The 21,955-nt window shown below is 46.8% G+C and overlaps 1 protein-coding gene across 6 annotated transcripts in view; it reads left to right on the top strand.

The window, feature by feature from the left end:
• The window catches only part of NRXN3 (neurexin 3), a 1,780,548-nt gene that overhangs the window by 521,502 nt on the left and 1,237,091 nt on the right, over positions 1-21,955 (top strand). For all 6 annotated transcript variants that reach the window (XM_075530567.1, XM_075530566.1, XM_075530569.1 and 3 more), the window contains 2 exons: positions 7,296-7,734; positions 13,360-13,743. In XM_075530567.1, coding sequence (XP_075386682.1) covers positions 7,296-7,734; positions 13,360-13,743 — 823 coding nt within the window. The remainder of the gene's footprint in view (positions 1-7,295; positions 7,735-13,359; positions 13,744-21,955) is intronic.

Below are 21,955 nucleotides of genomic sequence, written 5' to 3'. Positions count from 1 at the left end.
TGAGTCCTAGTTGGCTCACAGAAACGGGTGGTGCCTAACAAGGATCAGAGTACGCACAGAGAGCCTGAAGTGGGTTGGGGAGGTCTTGGCAGAGGAATGCCATGAATGCAGGTAGGAATAAAGAGGATGCTGTGACCTGGGAAATGTGGAAGAGCAAGGATGCAGGTACATGGAAGTACATCCCCAAGTCTTTGAGGAACTTCCTGGATGGAGAGGATTAAGTGCCCATTACAGGTCCCCAGAACTCAGTACGAAGTGCCCAGGGTTTTGCATGCCAGGATGGCCATCGGTGTGGTTTTTATTCTGGATTAAAGGGTTTCTGTGTTATAGGTGAGCCTGGATATGCCATCCCTGGAGCATGGCTGTTTTCCCCCGTGTGAGGAGAGGCCCTAACCAGGGGCCATCCTTCCCAAATGCTAGGTTCCAGCAGCCAAGAAAACAGACCAGGAGTTGCTTTGGGTAACATGGACTTTATTATTCACTGGAAAGTTACTGTGGTTCAATCCTGCTTGTCACCCTGTGGCAGGCAGCCAAGAGGGTCAAAGTTTGGTCTGCACTGACCCCCAAGCAAGCAAGTGTTGGTCACATAGTGGCACCCATTGGGCTTCCAACGACAAGGTGGGCAGTTGAAAACAACCCACCCCTCCATGGGAGAAAGAGGAGGCTATTCGATCCTATGAAGAGTGACTGTCTCAGAAACCCACAGGGACAATTCTAGCCTGTTCTGGAGGGTCAGGATGAGTCAGCCTTGCCCAGAGGGCAGTGAGCTTTGGTTTGGATTGGTAAAGTAGGGAAAGGGAAAGGGGATTTGTGAGGCAAGCCCAGAGCAGGTGCACTGGCTTTGAATTTTCTGGAGACTGCTCCTGCAAGGTCCTCCCGTGATCACTGCTTCAAATTGACTTTGGCGATTGCGTGACCTTTGTGGTTAGCTCTGACATTATGTCTTTAATGGAGGGCTGTCCTGGGGGAAGGCCATAGACAAGACAGATAGGGGTGTTCCTTGATCGCACAGACAGCAGTCAGAGAGGTCTGGGTTCAAGTGCGGATAATGCCCTAATCTGGCTCCGTGATGATCTTGGGTGAGCACTTTCACTTTCTGCACTGCCACTTTCATCACCCATTTCACTTAGTGTGGATGAGACATTATGTTTTTAAAGTGCCTGGCAAATTATAGATCCTCCATACTGCTGTTTTATTATATTCTCCTGACTTGGATGCTCTACTCCGAGTGTTGCCCTGATATGTCTCTGCTGGTATTATGCTTTTTGGAGGGATGCCCTCATGTTGGCTCCAAATCCCTCTGAGATTCTATCTTTGAGACGGTCACTGTGTGGACTCTTAGTCGGAAATACAAGTCTTCCCAAGGCCATGGGTAAGGTAGCAAGGCCAGTTTTCCACTCTCAGTGACTCTGCTTCCCTGCTCCCAGACTCTACAACATCTCTCCCAATGGGGAGCATTTTCCACTTCATCTTTAATTGCTCCCTGTTGGGATGACCTGTCAGCTGAGGCTGCTTTCTGTCATTTGAAGCCACTACTCTTCCTAGATTAGTCTGCCAGCTGGGGACATGTGTTTGGTTAAGAGTCTGGTTTTACAGAAAGTACGATGCCAGACACTAATTTGTCATGTAAGGGGAGCCATCAGGGCATATTGCCTCTGTGGGCCCCTAGGATCCTGCTTAGCATCAGTGATAAAGTGGTACCTATCTAAGTCTTTGCTGAGGGGGGAAGAAGGAAGGGATAGCAGCCATTCAGCTTCTCTGTGGGGTATCAACCAGGACCCTGAGCTCCATCCTTTTCTTCTTGATAGGAAACCCTCAGCAGAGCCTCAGTTCAAGCCTCTTTCTGTTCGATGGATACCTTGCTAATGCTAGAGGTGAAGATATGTAACTACTTCTTCCTAGGCTCGTGTACTCACTTAGAACTTTCTAAACCCTGTCATTAATGCCATTCCATTTGATCATGGCAATAGCCCTAAGAAGTAAGGGGTCAGTTGATAAATTATTAAGCCTAAACAGAAGAATCCTTGTGTTAACATGGTAGGAGCTCACCATAAACACAAACCAAATCCACTGCCATCAGGTTGATTCTAGTCTATACTGATCCTATAGGGCAGAGAATACTGGCTCATTTGGGTTTCTGAGGCTGTAAATCTCTCCTTGAGTACACAGCCTCAACTTCCTTGGTGTGACTCATGGGTTTGAACTGCTGATCTTTTGGTTAACAGCCCAACGAAAAACCCACTGTGCCTTCAAGACTTCTGAAACTCAGCATAACTCAATTCATTGTCATCGAGGCAATTTCAACTCATGGTGACCCTAGAATACAGGGTAAAACTTCCCCTGTGGGTTTCCAAGACCGTAAGTCTGTACGGGAGTAGAAATCTCTTCTGTCTCCTAAGCAAACCTTGCAATTAGCAGCCTGATACCTAACTACTACACCACCAGAACTCCTTAAAAAATGAGTGATTTCAGAGTTAGGGGTAGATAGAAGACTCACCTATCATCAGGCTTTGGTAGAAACCATCTTAGTTGTGTCTGTTTTGCTTCTGGCTCGGATTCTTCTGTTCATCTCAGAGAGCTGGGTTCAGGTTACTTGCCATCACCCAGTCTTGGCGAAACCACCCCCCAGAGAAGCTTCTCTCTACCCAGACAGCTGCATCCCTTTGAAAGGACTTTTCCCTTTTTCTTTTCTTCCTTCTGCCTCTGGCCTCCTGTAGGGATGCCTGGGTTTTTGTCATTTACTGTTCAGTGGAGCTCAGACTGGGTCTTTCCCTGTGGGGTGAGCTATTATTATACATCAATAATTAACCTTTACAAGGAGTTTGAGTCATTTAGCCCAAATGCACAGGCAGCCAGTCTGGGCATGGCAGAAAAGACCTCCCTTGCTGAGGCAGAGGAATGGTAGTGAGAATGAGAGGAGTTGCATGATGTTAAATATGTATTGTTGCTTTCTGGTTCCATCCATTGAGTAGTTGCCTGAGTATCTCGCAGTGTTTTGCCCTGGTGTGTGATCCCTCCCGGACAGGTTAAGATGAGCAATTCAGCTTTAGAATGGGTGGAATCTGGGAAGGTGGGTATGCCTGACCTCTCACACAGTGTTTGAGCTGAGCTGGGTACTGGTAATGGCTCATGGTTATGCACATCTATGGGGATGAGGGCATGGGCTCTGGAGTCCAACTGCCTGGGTTCAAGTCTTGCCCTGCTTTGTTTGTGGCTCCTCCATTGGACATTGAAGCCCTTCGTGGAACCAGTGGGCAGTGAAGGGATGTCTCTTGTGTTACACATTCGATTAAAGCCCAGAGACGTGGTGGCTAGGAGATGAAGCTTTGTAGGCAGGGTTCAGATATTGAGTAGTCAAAAGTCCTTCAAAAATATACTACACAATAAATTCATAGAACTGTTGAAATGGAAACCCAGGTTTCATGGCTACCAGGTTGGTCTCTCTCTCTCTCTTCTGAAAACCTGTCTTTAGTAAGTTGTTCTATTTCAATAATGCTTTCACAAAGTATATTCACAAAGTTGTCCCTGGCTAGAATTCAGATACATAACCTACTCCAGCAGCTGTGATCATATCACTGGAGAAAAATTATAGATTCTTCATCATAGCTAGGAAACCTGGTGGTGTAGTGGTTACGAGTTGGGCTACTACCTGCAAGGTTACCAGCTTAAAACCACCAGCCACTCTGTGGGATAAAGACGAAGCTTTCTACTCCCATGAAGAGTTACAGTCTCGGAAACTCACATGGGCTAGCTCTTCCCTGCTCTATAGATTAGCTATGAGTCAGCATTGACTCAATGGCAGTTGAGTTTGGTTTTGGTTTTTATGTTGGTCAGGGTACATTAGAGAAACAAATCCACAGAAATTCATACATATAAAAGAGCGTTTTATATAAAGGGTAGGTGTACATTAGAAAACATCCCAACCCAGTGCTGCCCAAGCCCACAAGTCCAACATTAGCCCATATGTCCGACACCAATCCACAAAGTCCTCCTCCATCTCACAAAGCACGCATTATGACGCCAACTGCAGAAGGAAAGCCGAATCAGTGAATGTGTAAGCGTCTCAGTGCTGACAGGGGTCTCCACATGGCTGCTCCAGCACCCAGGGATATACCGGGGCAGGTTCATGCGGCTTCACTTTGGGGGATGTCTTGCAGGAAGTGAGCCTTGCCAGCCGAAGCAGGGAACTGGCTAAGGCAGCTGCACCCCGGTCCGACCATCACAAAGCAAGAGACCCGAGAACTAGAGAATGAGACTCGCCGAGCCATTTATCTCTCTGCCCTTGAATTAACCCCACATGTGTTTATCGACCTGGTTGGCACAATAAACATTATCTATCTCAGTAGGGGAGTGGGGGCAGGTATTTCAAATGGGTGCAGAGAGGATCCAATGGAATGATGGACATTGTCTTCTGCACAGTGCCTCGCTCAGAGTAAATTCTCACTAAATGTTACTATCTTCAGTATTTTCTGTGTGACTGCCTATGGTCAGTGACATATACTAAGTGGGACATTTCCAAGACCTGTGTAATGGGTTATGTATTGGAGCTGCTAACTGCAAGGTCAGCAGTTCAAAACCACCAGCAGTATGGCAAGAGAAAGATGAGGCTTGCTGCTTCCATAAAGAGTTGCAGTCCCAGAAACCCATAGACGCAGATCCACTCTGTCGTGTAGGTTGCTATGAGTCAGTATCAACTCAGTAGCAGTGAAATTTGAGTCTGAGTTATTTACCACTCTTCTAATTACTACAAAGGCAAACAGTTTAATTTGACATGTGTTGGTGCTGGAGAGGAGAAAGATAGTTCTAGAGGTGGATATTAAGGGTAAAGTGATAGAGGTTGGGACATTCCATTCAGCAGCTTTTCTAACTGAGATGTACCTACGTCTTATTATTCTCCTGAACATGGAGACGAATACAACCTTCTTAAGACTGTGACCGAATAAGAGGAGGCTTGACAACAACAGACCCGTACTGCTGTGGTCCTTGCTCGGTGCCAGCTCCAAGCACGTTACACGGAGTAGCTCATCTAATCCTTACAAAATAGACGACTCCGATTGTTATCCTTGCCAAATGATGAAACACGCCCAAGGACGTTAAATCGCCCTGGCAGGGGCACACAGATTGGGGGACTCAGTCCTGACTCTGGGTCCTAAATTGGGCAAAATCTGAGTGTGATCATGTGAAGGACATTAGAGGGTGGTTGGTGTAACCAGTACGAAGATGCTAGCCCCTCTTCTTCCACCTCATTTTTCCTGTTTACTCTTTCTGTCCAGAACTCTGAGAGTCGGGAGCCATTCCAGAGTAGTGCACCAGAATTCAGCTCAAATAACAGCAAAACTGTTTTGAAATTCTAATTTGGGGGAACCGAATGAATCCCTGCTTTTATATGGATTCATCCTAGCATGCCGAGAGGACAAATCGGAATTACCACCCAAAAGCTAAGGTCGTTATGGAAAAATGGGTGGTGTCAAACTGCTGACTTTGGGATTAGCAGCATGTAACCCATTATCAGCCATGTCACCCACTATGCCACCAGGGCTCCCGTGAGTCGGAATCAAATTATTGGCAGCGGGCTTATTTGTTTTATAGATTCCATCAGATTCAGAGAGTCATACTTTTTGTGTGTGTGTGTGTAGGAATTAAGCTGCCTCGCTCTTCATATGAAATGAGGGAAAATAAACAAACCGTCCCTCTCCCTAGCCATTCTTAATAAGCAGTCTTAAAAAAAAAGTAATATAAGCTTAATTCAAAACAATGCAAGAGGGTACTGAGAAAAGTGTCTCCCTCCCACTTCTGGTATTAAATACACCAATTTACCCTGGAGATCCAATTAATTTTCTAGTTTTATACATAAACGAACACATGTACATATAGCTTAGCTAGCCTACACACATGCACACACAAAGATGACACACACTGTCTGCGTCATTCTTTGCTCAGTTCACTTACTGTGACTTCCAGAGTGCAGTTCTCATTGTTAGCTGACCTTGCACTAATCCCGCCTTAGGACGACCCTATGTGCAGCAGAGTGGAAGCGGTCGCAGGAGTCATCGTCATGAGAGCAGGTCACCAGCCCTGTCTTCTGTGGAGCTAGTGGTGGATGAGCAACCAATAGCAAGCCACCTTTGCCACAACCGTGTCAAAACCAATGTCAAATCAAAACAAAGGGACCCGTTGTCATCAAGTTGGTTCCTAGTCATAGTGACTTTAGAGTGATGCTACATGACACGGTTGAACCGCTCCCTAGAGTTTGCAAGATGCTAAATCTCTAGGGGGCAGACAGCTTCATTGTTCTCCTACAGATCTATTGGTGGGTTGGAACTGTTGACCTCCTTGTGGGCAACCGTCCAGTATCACCCACTCGGTCACCAGGGCTTCTTCTTAGGGCTAAACAGTTCCTGTGTCAGTGTGGGTAGACTAGAGAAACAAATTCATGGACACACATATGTGTATAAGAGAGAAATTTTTATACAAGAGCAATTGAACATTGAGAAAACATCACAGCCCAGTCCAGATCAAGTCCACAAGTAGAACATTACCCCATATGTCCAATACCAATCTATAAAGTCCTTTTCAGACTCATGGAACACATGCAAAGACACATAATGTAAAAGATCACAGGCCAGTGGGTAGAAAGTCTTTGGATCCAGTGGCATTGGAAACATCTCAGCGCTGGCAGGGGTCTCTGCATGTCTTATCCAGCACTCAGGGCTGCATCAGGGTGGGTCCATGTGTCTTGTCAGCTGCTATGTCTCCCAGGGTGTGAGCAGAGAGTCTCCCACCTCCAAGGAGGAAAATTTCAGCCAATCTCAGAATACTTAGGGGAAGGCCATGCTCACACGGAGATCTCATTGGCCATATCCTGATTGATAGGCTAGACTCCACCCCTACACTCTTAATCCTCAAATTGACACTAGATTATGTAACTGTCACATTTCTCCATCCTACGGCGACATCAGTCTGCCACTTTGGATTAATGCAGTCTTTGAGTAGCTAAAAACATTTTCAGTGACTCTCTTTGCACTTAGGTGTTTGTGTCATATGCACGTTAACCTGTATTGCATTTTATTTGTCATTTCATATTGTGTAATTTTCTGGCAATGCCAAACCATTACAGCTATGGAAGAATTCTGCAGGACCCTGTGCACCCCAGAAGGATTCCATTCCTCCTATTCTTTTAGACCAGTGTGTCCTGAAGCCCCTTCTTAGACCTTTTCCTAGGGTACCCAGTGAGCAGTGGTTGGTGACTGTTTGCAAGATGGATTGATGTGGCATTTTTATTTGGCGTTTGACAGGTTGTGTATAAGAATAATGATATCCGTCTGGAGCTGTCTCGCCTGGCTCGGATTGGGGACACGAAGATGAAAATCTATGGTGAAGTTGTATTCAAATGTGAGAACGTGGCCACGCTGGACCCCATCAACTTTGAGACCCCGGAGGCTTACATCAGTTTGCCCAAGTGGAACACCAAGCGCATGGGCTCCATCTCCTTCGACTTCCGCACCACCGAGCCCAACGGCCTGATCCTCTTCACTCATGGCAAGCCCCAAGAGAGGAAGGATGCTCGGAGCCAGAAGAACACCAAAGTGGATTTCTTCGCAGTGGAACTGCTGGATGGCAACCTGTACTTGCTGCTCGACATGGGCTCAGGCACCATCAAGGTGAAAGCCACTCAGAAGAAGGCCAACGACGGGGAATGGTACCATGTGGACATCCAACGAGATGGCAGATCAGGTAGGAAAAGGCCCAGAGTGGGACTGAGACAGGAGACACTATGGCTGTCCCCTTTCTGTTTTCTGGGCAGACAGGTGGTGCTTCTTAATATTTGCACCCGCCTGCTTGTGGAGTGCTGTCCTCTCTGAACGAAGCCCCTGGCTGGAAGACACTCACACCTCCCCCTCCTCACCCCAGCCACTCCCCCAGCCATTCTCTGCAGTGACAGCCCCACAGTTGGGACCTAACAATGTTGACTGTACATGTAGCCTGACCACCGTGACCAAAGCAAATACCGTGTCACTCATGAGATGGTGCTTTGTTACCCCTCCCCTCTTTTCATCTTCTTCTCTCTCTCTTTTTATGTTCTCCTTGCCATAGAAGCAAATTGTGATGTCACAGGGACTGCACTGTGTGATCACTCTTTAGGATAAGCTTCACTGTGCACGGGGTTCTTCAACGATGAACCCCTCTCCGTAATTGGCAGGAGTCGTGTTGCAGGGAGAAATTATGACAAGAAAGGAAAAGGCAAATTGATTTTTCCCGAAGTCATGTTCAATGTTAAGCCTCCCTTTGTTGTGAAAGCCTATATTTCACTCTCTGCTCAGACCTCACCGAGGTTCCCTGCCTCTTCATAACCTTTCACATTGGGTTTAAATGGCTTTGTTTGTTTCTGCAGCCGCAGATCAAACAAGCTGGCCCCGGGCAGTACACAGCCACTCTGGAATAGTCACAGAGATGGGGAGGGAAATAAAAACCAACCCACACAAATGGAGCGAGAGTCTGGAGCTTTTGATTGCCCGCACAGTCTGCTTAGTTTCCTCAGGACCCTGGGGCTGTGAAGGTCACAGTGTGTGCCATGGGGAAGGACATTTCTCTGAAAGCTGGGACTACCATATTTGAGTGGCAGACGGATTTTCTGATTCTCGATTGAGGCAATACGAATGGAAGAGAGCTACTGGCTCTATCTGCCTTCCTTGTGAAGATTACCTCTCTCGGTGAAGCCATAAGAGGTGGTCCTTTGCGTATTTATTTCTGGGTCCATTGGGTCTATAAATAAAAGCAATAGGCACCCCCAAAGCTGCAGCCAGGAATGGCAGGGATGGCTTTTTGCACAGACCCAGAGTTCAAGAGCCGGTGATAGTGAGTAACATTGCCCTTTGGAAGAGCTGGATGGCCCTGGGCAGAGGGCAGACGGGTGGCAGATTGCAGCTCTGGATGGTTTATTGCTCAGTAAGAAGCGTTATTGATTGCCTGAAATCTGATCGGAACCAAGAGGCTCTAAATTAAATGTGCTTGTTGAGCAAGAATGAACAGTTTGTGCTTAAAAACACAACAAAATGAAACAGAAACACACCCGAAATTAATTTAGCTGAAGGTGAAATCAATCTGTTTCTTTTTTCCTGTTTTTATTTCCCCTCATTTACTCCCTTTCTCTTCTCTCCCTCTTCCCATCTTCCCCTTTCCTTCTTTTGTCCTCTTTTCCTGTTTTCCTGCCTCCCTCCCACCTTCCTTTTTTCTTTCTCACCTATTCCATCTCCCTGAGTTTATCCTTAAAATACAAGCAGACCCTGAAAGCTGCCCCAGAATCCCCCAAAACCTCTTGCCAGTTGCTGTCATACCACATGTCACTGGTCTCTGGAGTTAGACCAGAGCAGATGGTTTTGTGCTACGCTTCTCTAGGCTTTGTCCCAGCTTAAACGTTGTCCCTCTGTGTCACCGGCAGGCTAACGCACATTCAATTGTCACATACCATTTTTTAGTGTGTTTTTTGTACAATTGCTTGTTTGTTTCCCCTGCATAACTGCTTTGATAAGCAGGGTAGCGGTTTTGTTCTGCGGCAACTATCCATGGGTTTGTAGTCCCTGGATATATCTCGATTGCAGAAGCCTTGAACTTATTGCCTGGGACCTATAGCAATGACCAGTCCTTTTAAGTCCTGATGAATTCAATCAAAGCCTACAAAAACTCGCTGAGTAAACCAATAAGTATCCCATGAAAACAGTAGAATTTCACGCCTTAATAAAACCCTTTACATTTCATTTCCTCATGTGGTTTTTAGTTTTCAATCAATGACTATAGATTCAGTTTTACATCTATAAAGAGACATAGAAATACAAGTGTGGGTTTAAGCGTGGCCCGCCCTTCCTTGAGTGTGACAGAGAGAGGATCTAGACAAACTTTGCTGATCTTGCTCTTCTGGGGAAGTTATTTTCCAGGTTCAATGTGTGTATTCAAAAGTAAGTCTGATCCCACCCCGAGGACAGATTCTTCGAAAGATGTAGTTCAGGCCCCCAAATATAAATATGTGCTAGTTCTGTCCTAACTTCTCAAGGGTACCCCCCGTGGAGTGGGTATTCTAAGTGTTCTGTGGAGGGGACAGAGGTCCAGGGAGAACTTGTACAAGAGAGAAGACAATAAGAGTGACAACTATCAGTGTTCTCGTGTGTCAATTAGAGAAAATCATGACACCTGCCTCCGAGATGGATGTGAAGATAACATCCCCAAAAGCTCAGAACATCCTGAAAATGCTGTCTGGGACATCATTCGTGTTGTGCTTTTTAAAAATGTGTACTTTGTGTGTGTGTTAAAATATATATAACAAAACACTTGTCATGTCGACTATCTTTCCTAATATAATTCAGTGACATTAATGATGATCATGATGCCATGTGGCCATCACCATTTTCTGTTTCTACATTTTCTGTCCACTCAAACAGAAGCTCAGTATCTGAGAAGTAATGAGTCCCCACTTCCCCTTCCTCCAGCCCCTGATGACCACAGGATAAAGGTGTTCTCTTCCTCATTCTAGAAATTTCACATAAGTAGGGTTATAGCAGTGGTTCTTAGCCTTCCTAATGCCACCCCCAACCATAAAATTATTTTTGTCACTACTTCCTAACTGTCATTTTGCTACTGTTATGAATTGGGCGACCCCTATGAAAGGGTCGTTCAATCCCCCAAAGGGGTCGCAACCCACAGGTTGAGAACTGCTGGGGTATAGTAATAGTTGTCCTATGTGCCTGGAACCTGGCACAGGAGCAATTGTGTGGATGGCACAGGTGTGGGCAGTTTCGTTCTCTTGTGCACAGGGTAGCTGTGGGTTGGACCCAAGTGTACGGCACCTAACAACAACAACAGCAATAACATCAACATGTGTCTGACTGATTTCCCTCAGCATAACATTGTCAGAGTTCAGCCAGATGGAGCATGTATCTGCAATTCCTTTTCTCTTATGAGCTCAAAACGATTACAATGTATGCATATACATAAATTTGTTTATTCATTTGTTGCTGGCATTTTGTAGTGTTTCTCTCTCTCTCTCTCTCTCTCTCTCTCTCTCTCTCTCTCTCTCTCTCTCTCTGTGTGTGTGTGTGTGTGTGAAGATTTTAAATGACAACAATAAGAAAGTACAGCAGATTTCTCTAGAAGAAAACTTCTAGGTGAGAACCCATGAAGGCAGCTTCTTGGTTTAGCCCTCCCCCGTGGAGAACTTGTCTTTAAGACTGGGATGTCAGTGTCATCATGCACATGGTGCTTCCCATGTCCCATCTCATTGGGTCCCCTCAGTTCTTCGGGTCTGACCCCTCAGACCCGAGGGGCTCAGAATCTACATGAAAGGAGAAGCAGCATGAATATGGCAGGCCCAGCTGTCTGGGTAGCAATAAACACCTTCGTTTAAGATGAATAAATATTTATATTTTGAATTTCCTGGCATGATCTTGAGTGCCACCGAATCCAATTACTTAATGTTGTAGTTCAAACTGCGGAGGTAACAAGTATTTCAGGGATACCAGCTAGGGGTGAGAACCCCAGGTAAGACAAGGACCCCGGTTCCCAAGACAAGGACCCCGGTTCCCAAATTCTCTGGCAGGCTTTGGGCTTCACGGTCTCTAGTTTGAAAGTGCCAGGATCCGGCTCCTGCCAGGCCCTGAGTGCATGGACACTCACCGCCTAGACTGTCCTCCCTCTTCCTTTCTCCCTCAGCAGCTTTGTAGGTGTCTGACACATCCTCTGGCCTGCTCTTGGCAAGCCTGGATCCTTCCCACCATCCCGATTCAGTTTACAGAGCCCCTAGCCAGCTCTCTAATTGAGGTAGAATCCCCCAGGCGGGTACTCCAGCACCCGTTTGGTTCCCTTCACAGCGCATGCCATTCGCTAAGCCTTCTCACTGATTAGCTAGTCCGTTTTCTGAACCTCCACTCTGGAATCTCAGCTCTGTGGGAGCAGTGATATGCCTATCGGTTTCACCCTTATCTTCAGTGCCTAGGACAACCTAAGGGACACTGGAGATGTTCTATACATAGTTGCTACATTAAAAAGAAATACACATATTTCATTGAACATTTAGCAATGGTCATAATCTGGGATGCCTCCTGGAGGAGCTGAAAGCTGGTGGCCAGTCCAGCCAGGTGGTATCAGTGCATGGGGTGATGAGGCTGAAGCAGATCACATCCTGTGGAGGACAATGACCACTGAAGAAGATTCAGGTCCACAAAGATCCCTTCCTCTGTCCTGGACTGTGAGAAACTACAAGGGGCTTTAAAACGTTTGTGGAAACAATGGAATTAAAAAATAATGAAAAGTTTCCATGAACTTTGTGATGCTCTCTTATATATCATAATAAATATACATATATATATACACCAATTTAATTTTCACACCCACTTGTGAGGTAGGCACACTTATGACCCCCATTTTGTAGGTGAGGAAATTGAGGTGTAGAAATTGAAGGAGCTGTCTTCAGGTGACACAGCTGTGTCATGGTAGATAAATAGGTGGGCAGGTAGGCAGATGGAAGATAGATGCACACCATCCTGGAAGCCTTATGGAAAACAAAACACTGTCCCTGTCCTGTGTCATCCTGGTGATTTCATTGCCCGGTGGATTCCCCATTGCAGGGACTGGTAACCCTCCAACAGGCCCAACTCCCATTAATTAATTCGGGAATTTCTCTTTCCTGAGGACGTGTCCCAAAGGAATGAGTCAGGCATGGTTGTATTGCCATCACTAGTGTTTTCATAGGCAAAGGTTTGGAGGCAGAAAGAAAGAATTGGAAGGAAGGAAGGAAGGAAGGAAGGAAGGAAGGAAGGAAGGAAGGAAGGAAGGAAGGACGCAAGCAAGAAGTGAGCTAGGACTTTCCTCCCAGTCAGTGAGTGTCAACACTTCCCTGAAGCCTACACCCACCTTGGGTGACCCTGCTGGTATTTGAAATATGGGTGACAATGTTCCAGCATCATAGCAACACTGAGCCACGTGACTCTGAACAGCTGGTGCAGGGATGACGGTCAGATAGAGCCAGGCTTTAACCACAGGCACGTTCTCTGCTGTCAGGGTGTAGGACATCCTTTCAAGACCTACAACTTTCAGGTAGACAAAACAAGAGCTGGACTAGGTACTGGACCATTGACTGTTTCTGGGCCTTATCTGGGTCAGAGAGCTCTACTGGCACATATGGGAGCCACATGGTACACGTGGTCCTTTCTGCCCATCTTTTTGTTCCCTTGCCTGCACAAGCCTTTCCTGGCCCAGCACAGCTTTTCTCCAAGCTCACTGGCTGGGGCCCTTTTGTTTGAGTCCTTGAGTGGTGGCCTCCCCTGGGATGCCAAGAGGCAGTTAGCTCATTCTCTGTTCTTCTTTCCCCAGGTACCATATCAGTGAACAGCAGGCGCACACCTTTCACCGCCAGTGGGGAGAGTGAGATCCTGGATCTGGAGGGCGACATGTACCTGGGCGGGCTCCCGGAGAACCGCGCCGGCCTCATCCTCCCCACCGAGCTCTGGACCGCCATGCTGAACTATGGCTACGTGGGCTGCATCCGTGACCTGTTCATCGATGGGCGTAGCAAGAACATCCGGCAGCTGGCGGAGATGCAGAACGCCGCGGGCGTCAAGTCCTCCTGCTCCCGCATGAGCGCCAAGCAGTGTGACAGCTACCCCTGCAAGAACAACGCGGTGTGCAAGGACGGCTGGAACCGCTTCATCTGCGACTGCACGGGCACCGGCTACTGGGGACGAACCTGCGAGAGGGGTGAGTCCTGCCCACGTGGCAAACCGCGCAGCTGAGGCCCACGGTGGGAACTTGGATAGTCCAAACCGTGGCACCACCCCTGGCTGCCTTTCCTTCAGGGAAGTGTTCTCGGGTCCACCGCTCCGTGGCTCGTGAGCCTCGTCTGATGTGGAATTACTAGATCTGGCTGGCTAGAGTTGGTATGCAGAAAGGCAGATTGACGAGAATAAATACTACCATCATGTTCCTACTAATTTTGACTACGCGTCGGGCATCTGTTTAGAGAGGGCAACGTATTCTCTTTTGGGATTCTCGATGGGCTTCGCTGACCCATTCATCCCTTTAACCCATGCACTGTGATGCTTCCTGTGTGCGGCTCAGGAGCACTGGTGACTCGTGGGTTACGCATAGTTGGACCGCAGGTGCAGCAGTTCAAAACCACCGGCCCCTGCTCTACGGAATAAGATGAGACTTTCCCCTCCCAGAAGTATTTTCAGTTTCCTGAACCCGCAGGGGTGTTCTGTGCCTTACAGGGTCCGATACACTGGCATAGACTCGATGGCAGTGGGTTCGAGTGTGCCAGCTACTGGCTTTAGAAAGCCAGGGCTCAAAAACACAGACCCAGCCCTGTCCTATGGAGCTTGCTTCCAAGGAGAATAGTTGGTCATTAGCTAAATGAATACCAAAGACTTGATAAGAGAAGTGGGATGTATTGTTTGGGAGTGTGGACCGTGGGGCCAGGCTGGGTGAGAAACCTGGCCTCCAGGGAGTAATGGAGCTGTCGCCAAAATCAGATCTTTGAGATTTAATGGAGATCATCACCTCTCAAGAGTGAGTTGAGGTGTCAATGAGTTAATAGTTGCCTGGTACGTGGTGAACAAAATTGTGGTTCAAACGGCTAGGGCTCTTTGCTATTACCTGAAAGACTGACGTTTGAGTCCACCCAGAGGACTTCAGGAAGAAAGAGATGCGGGTCTTCTGCAAAAAAAACATTCAGATAGTCGCACGTCTGTGGAAGATGGTTCTACTCCAGCCCACATGGTCTTGCTCTGTGTCAGAATCTAGTCGATGGCAACTGGATGGGCTGATTAGTATTGAGACAATTGTTGTCACGAACATCAGTAAAGGGAAAGTTTAGAGATGTTTGCGTGGCCCTCCCAATGCTTCTTGGCGTGCTAAATGAACTCAAAAGAATGCTCCCTGAAGGGAAAAGTGTCCACGAGGAAGCATGGATTACGAGTAGGCTTTAGCTCGGGAGAGTTGAGGAGGAGAACGTGCACAGGGTTGTGAGGGACAAGGTACGAGCCCACGGCTCAGCTGCAGAGCTCAACAAATGCTGGAGAAGATGAGGAGAAAGCAGGAGAGGGGGAGGAAGAGACAGAGACCAGCCCGTGGGAAATCGGTGCCAATCCAAAGGGAGTGGTCGGAATGCTGGGCCACGTACATTTCCATTCATTGCTTTAGCATCTTACATTTATCTTGAATTCACAACTTGGGCAAATGAGGAAAACCAAAGCAAACAGTGAGACAAACTCAAGACAAGGAGATTCCAGACCAAGAGCTATGTAGGGAGTGAGGTTTGGTCGATGTTTTTATAAGCCAAGCAGACAGAACTACAATGGCTGCCCGTGGCTTATCACCTTTCATTCGATACAATAGAATAGTTTACATTTGGTATCCAGCTGTTGCTGGACCCGGAGCGCTAGCATTGCCTTTGAGGGGATGACATCTCAGAGGAGCCATGGGTGTGCCATCAAGAGGCTTACGGTGTCTTTAGCACACCCGCAAGGAAGTGGCAATGAGATGGCACAGGACATCCGGGTGGGTGGTGGTGATGAACCAAATGAGAAGGACATGGAGATTGAGAGAGCAGAAGACGTTGCTGAGGAGGGTCATGCACAGGCTTGTCCTGGGAGACTTCCCCTGGCTGGAGTTGTCCAATCCTGAGAGCCTGGCACTAGGAAGTGATCCAGGGCAAACCTGGAGCAGGAACTAGGTGACCAGCCAGAGGTGTCCTTGAGGAGAAGGTTTGATAAGGTCAACTGCGTTATGAAGTAAGGTGCATTTCCGAAGGACTGAAGCCTTCCTTTATCAGATCAAGAATAGGACAGTCATTGGCCAAAGGAGGGAGAGAGATTTTTCTTGAAGGGTATGGAATTTAACTTCAGGCCTACTGCATTTTCAAAGAGCCAACAACCAGAAACCGGGGGCAATAGAGAGACAGCCAGCCAGAACAGAAGGAGGTCAGATGGAGCTGGTCAGTCTGTCCAGCCATTGGACTCTTTGCATATCTGTGTGCACAGTAGCCCATCCTGATGCTAACTTTAGAAGACAGAGAGGTCATTTGACCTCTATGATTCATGAGTCAGTTTTGGTGGAAGCCAAAGTATTTTGTAACTTCCGCTGTCTACAAAGTCAGTATGAGAGATGAAGGTCACTTTAGACATCTTACTTCTGCCTCTTGGATCTCTTTCGACTTGGGACCTGATGGTTGCTGGAGACCAGCAGCAATGTCTTTAGCTTGCTGTGCAAGGTGTCTGAGCTCACCTATTCCAAGGACAAATCAATGGGAGTCAGTCCAAGATTTGCCAAGTACAATGAAAGTCACTGCAGCTTTCGCATTGCCACTTCTGACTAGTCATTAAAAGGCAGCTGATTAGGGATATATGAGGGACAATTATTCCTGGTACAGTGAAGCCAAGAGTCATCCATTCTGGACCAAATGAGAAGGAGCCAGCAAATTCAAGACATTTGATCTACACATCGCTCAAATCCCAGACGGTTCTGCTGATTGTTTTGTCCCCCTGCTAATTGTTTTTTTGCCCCTATATTGTTCCTGACACCGTGTTCGGAATGAATCAGTGGAGTGTAAAAATGATAGGACTCGACATCGCCAGTGAAGAAAATATAGCATCCCAATGACATTGTTTTTCCTTCTTGAAACTGACTTCTCATTGTAGAGGCTTTGGGGTATCTTTTCTTTGTTTTTCATACTTATTGAAGTCCTACTGTGTACTAGGCACAGTGTTAGGTACTGGGAATGCAAAAATACACCACGTCATCTGGATCCATAGAATTCACTGTAGACACTTTTGGATACAGAAGACTGGTGACAGAAGCGTGTTTGACATCACTCTTTATAGAGAGCTTTAGCCTCTTTGGATTAAGATATATTTCCCTCACTCACTAACAATGTCAACCTGGATACTCAGTTGACTGTTCTCTGTCTTTCTCTTTGTCTAGAGCATTAGCCCAAAGCCCCAGGTTGATCATTTGTACTTCAGGGGCTAAGCCTAATGTAATTCCTTGGCTATGTTCACCATCTGTACGCTACCTTGAGATTCAGCATGGGGTATGTCCCTTGGGATTTGGGAACCTACAACAGGAATGGTAGTGTTAGAAAGAGGCCAGTGCTTATATAAAATGGAGAAGTCATAAGTGGGAAGCAGGAAACTGGTAATCAAAGCAAAAGGGCAGTGGTAGAAACCCCAGGCCCCTAGATCAAAATAGCCCAAGGTCCCTGAGTAAAGAGAGTAAGTAGTCAAGAGACAGGTCCTTTGGCTGGGGGTGTCTATCATAGAAAAGGGCGGAAGGGAAAGAAGTGGGAACCATGAGTATAGGAGACCAGGAGGCGCTTTCTTGGGCATCTTTCTTCTATAGTCAAAAATGGATGATTGGCTTCCTCTCAGAAGTTTTCCTACTACCTGTGAAGATGCGTGACTGCCAGTCTTGACATCTGACTATTGGATTGGTATCCTGTGAAGTCTTCCCCAACTAAGCAGACCCTCTGACTTGTCTTTAGTCTGGTCTACAGTTCTTCTTTCTTGAGAAGACATGATGTGTTGTCCCGGGATGATATGGGCACCTTTCTCCTGCCAGGGTAGCCCAGCGATTCAATTCACTTGGTGAAGCTCCTTTGCCCACAGCAAGGTTAAGTACTTGATTTCCTTGTGGACTCTTGGGCTTCAGCTTGAGACAGATTGCTGCTGATTCTCTTCTGCGGATTGCTTTTTCTAAGCATAGGCTTCTTTTTTAAAAATTTAAACAAGAGAGGTAATAAGGTTTGGCATAAGTCTATCCGTAGAATAACAATAGCCTGAAGTACAGTACTTAGTAGTTAGTTGCATGAACTTTAGAATCATATAGACCTTAGTTCTGGTCTTGGTTCCGCCGTTTACTATCTGAAGGATGTAAAACCACCACTTATTTTTCTAAGTCTCATTTCCCTCATCTATGAAATGCGGATACTAATTCTTACCAGTGGTTGAGAGTTACGGAGTGGCCTGTGGGGGGCTCACTGAGGGATTTCCTGGAAGACACTGGTCAGGTGAAGGTGTCACGAGATACATCGCTGAGGCAGACACAGCACAGCACTGGGATCCCCAAGCCATTACTATTAAAGTGAATCAGCCTTCCTGACCTTTAAGCTCTGGATTTTTCCATTCAGTTCTTTCACTTTCAAAAGGAAGAGTTTGGCTTACTTTGCTTTAATCTATCAGACTCTTCACTCATCACCTTTGTCCAGGTGGGCAGAGTTAACCAGGTTAAATAAAGGGGCTTACCCTTATGTATATCTTGAAGTGCTTCCTTACAAAGAGAGCTATTTGTCAGCCACACTCTGCCCTTCTCTCTGCCATAAACCTATTCCTAGGGGGACTGTGTCCACCCTGCCCCGTGCCTGGGGTCTCTCTCCGTACAAGCATGTCTTGTTCGTGACGGGTAGGGATCCCTGGCAGGCCAGGCATCCCTCCACGAGATCAGTTGAAGGCCAATTGTTTCTTGTTCTCCCTTGGAGAGAGGTGGGAGAGCTGAGTCTCTTGGGAACTGCCCGTACAGGAGAATAGCTTGGATTCTTTTCCAGCATAGATAATGCCGTATACTTGTATACTTTTTTCCATCTCACTTCTCCCTTATGTTCAAATACTTCATGACCCTGGGGCTTAGGGTTGCAGTCAGTCCACGGCTCTTGAGGCCATGGTAAAAGGGGCAGGATTCTTTAAGTAAGCCAGCTTTAGTAGTTGGGTGGGAAGAATAGTATAAAATAATTAGATACACATTATATAAAAATCTAAAAGTATAGACAATAACAAGATTTTTAAATTACTCCATACTCATGTATAACTAACTATAAAATTGGTATATTTACCACAGTGTGTTTTTTTTTCCTTATTTGTTACCGAGGTTGTATTTCTTGTATACAACTGGAATTTCATTCAAGGTTACAATATGTGCTTTGCTTTGCCCACTTAGTAGTGTGTCACAATCTACAATCTCCCTTCCTTGCTATAATGTGTCTCTGTGGGATGGTGTTTGTGTGCGTGTGCTTGCTCACTGAGCCATTTCTGTGGTGTTATCTGGTGAGGACACCCTGCCCCAGAAGGTCTATTCTGTGGCAGCCCCGGCCATGTGGAACTCCTGCACCTCTTTTCCCCCTCCCGATCTTGGTGGTGCACTCCTGCTGTCTGCTCTAAGATATATTTCCGGAGATCATGTAGATTTGTTGCCTTCGAGAATATTAATTTTCAGAACTAAGGAAACATGGTGGAGGGGTGATCCTGCACTTCTCACTGGCCCCTGAGGCTCCACTGGCTACAAATGGAGAACACTGAGGCCTGAGGGTCTCTCAATGGACTCTGGATCCAACAGGAAAGGCATGCAGGCGGCATGCCAGAGACCCACTCCGACCACTGCTCTGTGTCCCTGGGGGCAACGAGACCAGACTCTCCCTGGGACAGATGGCTGCTCTGAGACCAGCCAGAAAGTGTCATTTTGGTGTCACCTGGAAACCATAGCCACCTTTGAGGTCATTTGTGCCTGATTTCATAGGTCAGGGATTGGAAGCCTGATAAGCTCAGAATTAACTCTGAGGTAGGGAGTGAGTGAACTAAAGAATGTTAGAGCTCATGTTTCATAACTTCTCGTCCATTGCACAAGAATCATCAGGCTGAACACAGAGGTCTCCCTCTCAGGTGCCCCTTGAAAGATAGACATGGCCGTCTGCTCTTATAATGATTTGCAGCTTGTAAACCCTAAGGAGCAGCTCTGCCTTGTCCTTTAAGGGCCTATGAGTAGGAATCCACTTGATGACTGTGAGAGTTAGTGGAATTCATTGCATGGTCCATTGTATGGAGAAGCTGTTCCCTCTTGTAGGTTTTTTTTTCTTTTAATAAAGTATAAGGTCATTGAGGTCATAAGGTCAGAATCATAAAACCATGCCACCAACCCCCATCTCTAGCTCTCTAAGTGCTGTTTGGTAAAGCAGAGGGGACTGGACTGACCCCAGGAACTGGACTGACCCCAGGGTTGCGCAGTAGGCTCAAGCAGGGGACACTTGTGAAGGCGCCACAGCACTGGGCCAGTTGGAACCAACTCAACGGCGTCCAATAACAACTGCCAGCTAGCCCTGTGCTATCCACGTCCTAGAAGAGGGCTTCAAAGAGTCACAGAACCAATAGGGAGTAAACGACAAAGGGATTTTTCCAGAAATTTGTTGAATTCCGAGTATGTGACGACTACTAAATGTTGAAGGCTTTGCAGATCTCCCTTACGTCTCCTCTTGGTCTGTGGACTCTCTTTAATGCCCTATCGATTTCTATGAGGGCAAAGCTCATTTATCAGTGGCTTCAAAAGCTGGATATGAAATCTGGAACTCTCCCGGGACTCTAGAGTTCTGTATCTACTCGTAGACTTGGCATTACCATTTGGGTGGCTGATATGTTTCTCATGCGTAGTGTGGAGAAAACCCAATATTGTGATTCGTCTTCTGTCCCAAACCTTTTCTCCTTTGCATCACCCTTGTCCTCGGCATTTTTCTTGATTTTTCTCTTCCCGCTTTCAATCTTTCTCAGCAAGTCCTGTTAAACTCACCGAGCAAAACACATGTTGCACTTGTCCCTCTCCTCCAAGGCTAAATCCCCCTCAGCGTTTTTCTTGTTTTTAGTGGGACAACTAAATGTGTTGTTATTGTTAGTTGAGGGTGTCAGCTCAAACTCATGGCAACACCCCAAGCACAACGGAACGGAACTGCTCATGGAGATGCCCAAATACATTGTGGTGGCCAGTGTGCATCGGGGATGATTTGCAGTCAAGGGGCTGCACCTTCCATAAGCGCACTTTCTGCTTTGTAGACTTTGATGGCTTCTTTGTCAAAGGGGGTCATCAGGCCTTTCTTCCTAGGGCTAATGAAATAACACATAGCATATGAGTCCAGGGGGCTCAAATGTATTCTGTGCTTGTGTGCAAGTATGAAGTTTAGATGATTAAAATGGCTACCAGCTGGAAACATTTCTATCTTAAATGACTCTAGTTTCAGAGGTTTGGGGTCCAGAACATTGACAGGTAATAAATGAAAATGCATCTTTTGGATTGATATCAACATTCACCTAAGAATCCTGTAGGCAGTTTTCCAGTCCTTCTCTGTGTGAAGAGTTTGAAGTTCCATGTCATGAGGATACAAGTGTGTAGAAGACCTAGGTTCTGCCCTCAAAGAGCTCTCTGTCTAGCACAAGAGATGCAGACGTCACTTCCAAACTACAGTGCATCTGCCAAAGAGCAAGCTTTGTGGAATTATCACAGGAGAAAAGGGGAACAGTTAGAAAGGATGGGGCCAAGGGGCAGGTGTGTGTGTGGGGGGGGGGGCACCCCAGCTCAGCACGTCTTGGATACATGCGGATCCATCCAGTTCTCTTCTCATCCCACTGCCTGCTTCCCACACAGGGCTACATTTTAAGGGAGGCCTTTTCCTTGGCTGAGCCCCATTCTGCCTACTCTAATATGCTCAACATAGTCTGCTATTATATTACTAGGTCTGCTTACCCTGAAGTCTGCCCAGGCAGACATACTGATACAGAAGTAGCAGAACACCTGACTTCCAAGGCAAATAGAACAATGTTGGCCACTTTTACAGGTTCTGGTGCCATTACAAAGGGCGTCTGCATTGTGACCATCCATATCCCCAGGAATATCCAGACCTTTTATTTCGATGTATGAAGGACCTTGAGAGAATTACTTGACTTTCTGGCCTCCCTGTTCTGCCAATGAAATGAAATGGTTGGGTTTCCTGCTCTCCTAGGGCCCTTTCAACCCTAACACTCGGTGCTTCTCAAATATCATCAGCTTGGCAGCCCCTCTTCTATCTCCAGTAGAAGGGTAAAGGTGAGGGAAGGGCAGGGCAGGAGTGTGGGTGTCTGTTCCTTATCGACTGCAGATCCAGCTGGATAAGGAGACTGGGGTT

The sequence above is a fragment of the Tenrec ecaudatus genome, chromosome 14 (genome assembly GCF_050624435.1).
Source record: "Tenrec ecaudatus isolate mTenEca1 chromosome 14, mTenEca1.hap1, whole genome shotgun sequence".
Lineage (NCBI taxonomy): Eukaryota > Metazoa > Chordata > Mammalia > Afrosoricida > Tenrecidae > Tenrec > Tenrec ecaudatus.
Note: the sequence above shows the minus strand (reverse complement) of the source record. Positions and strands in the feature narration are given on the sequence as shown.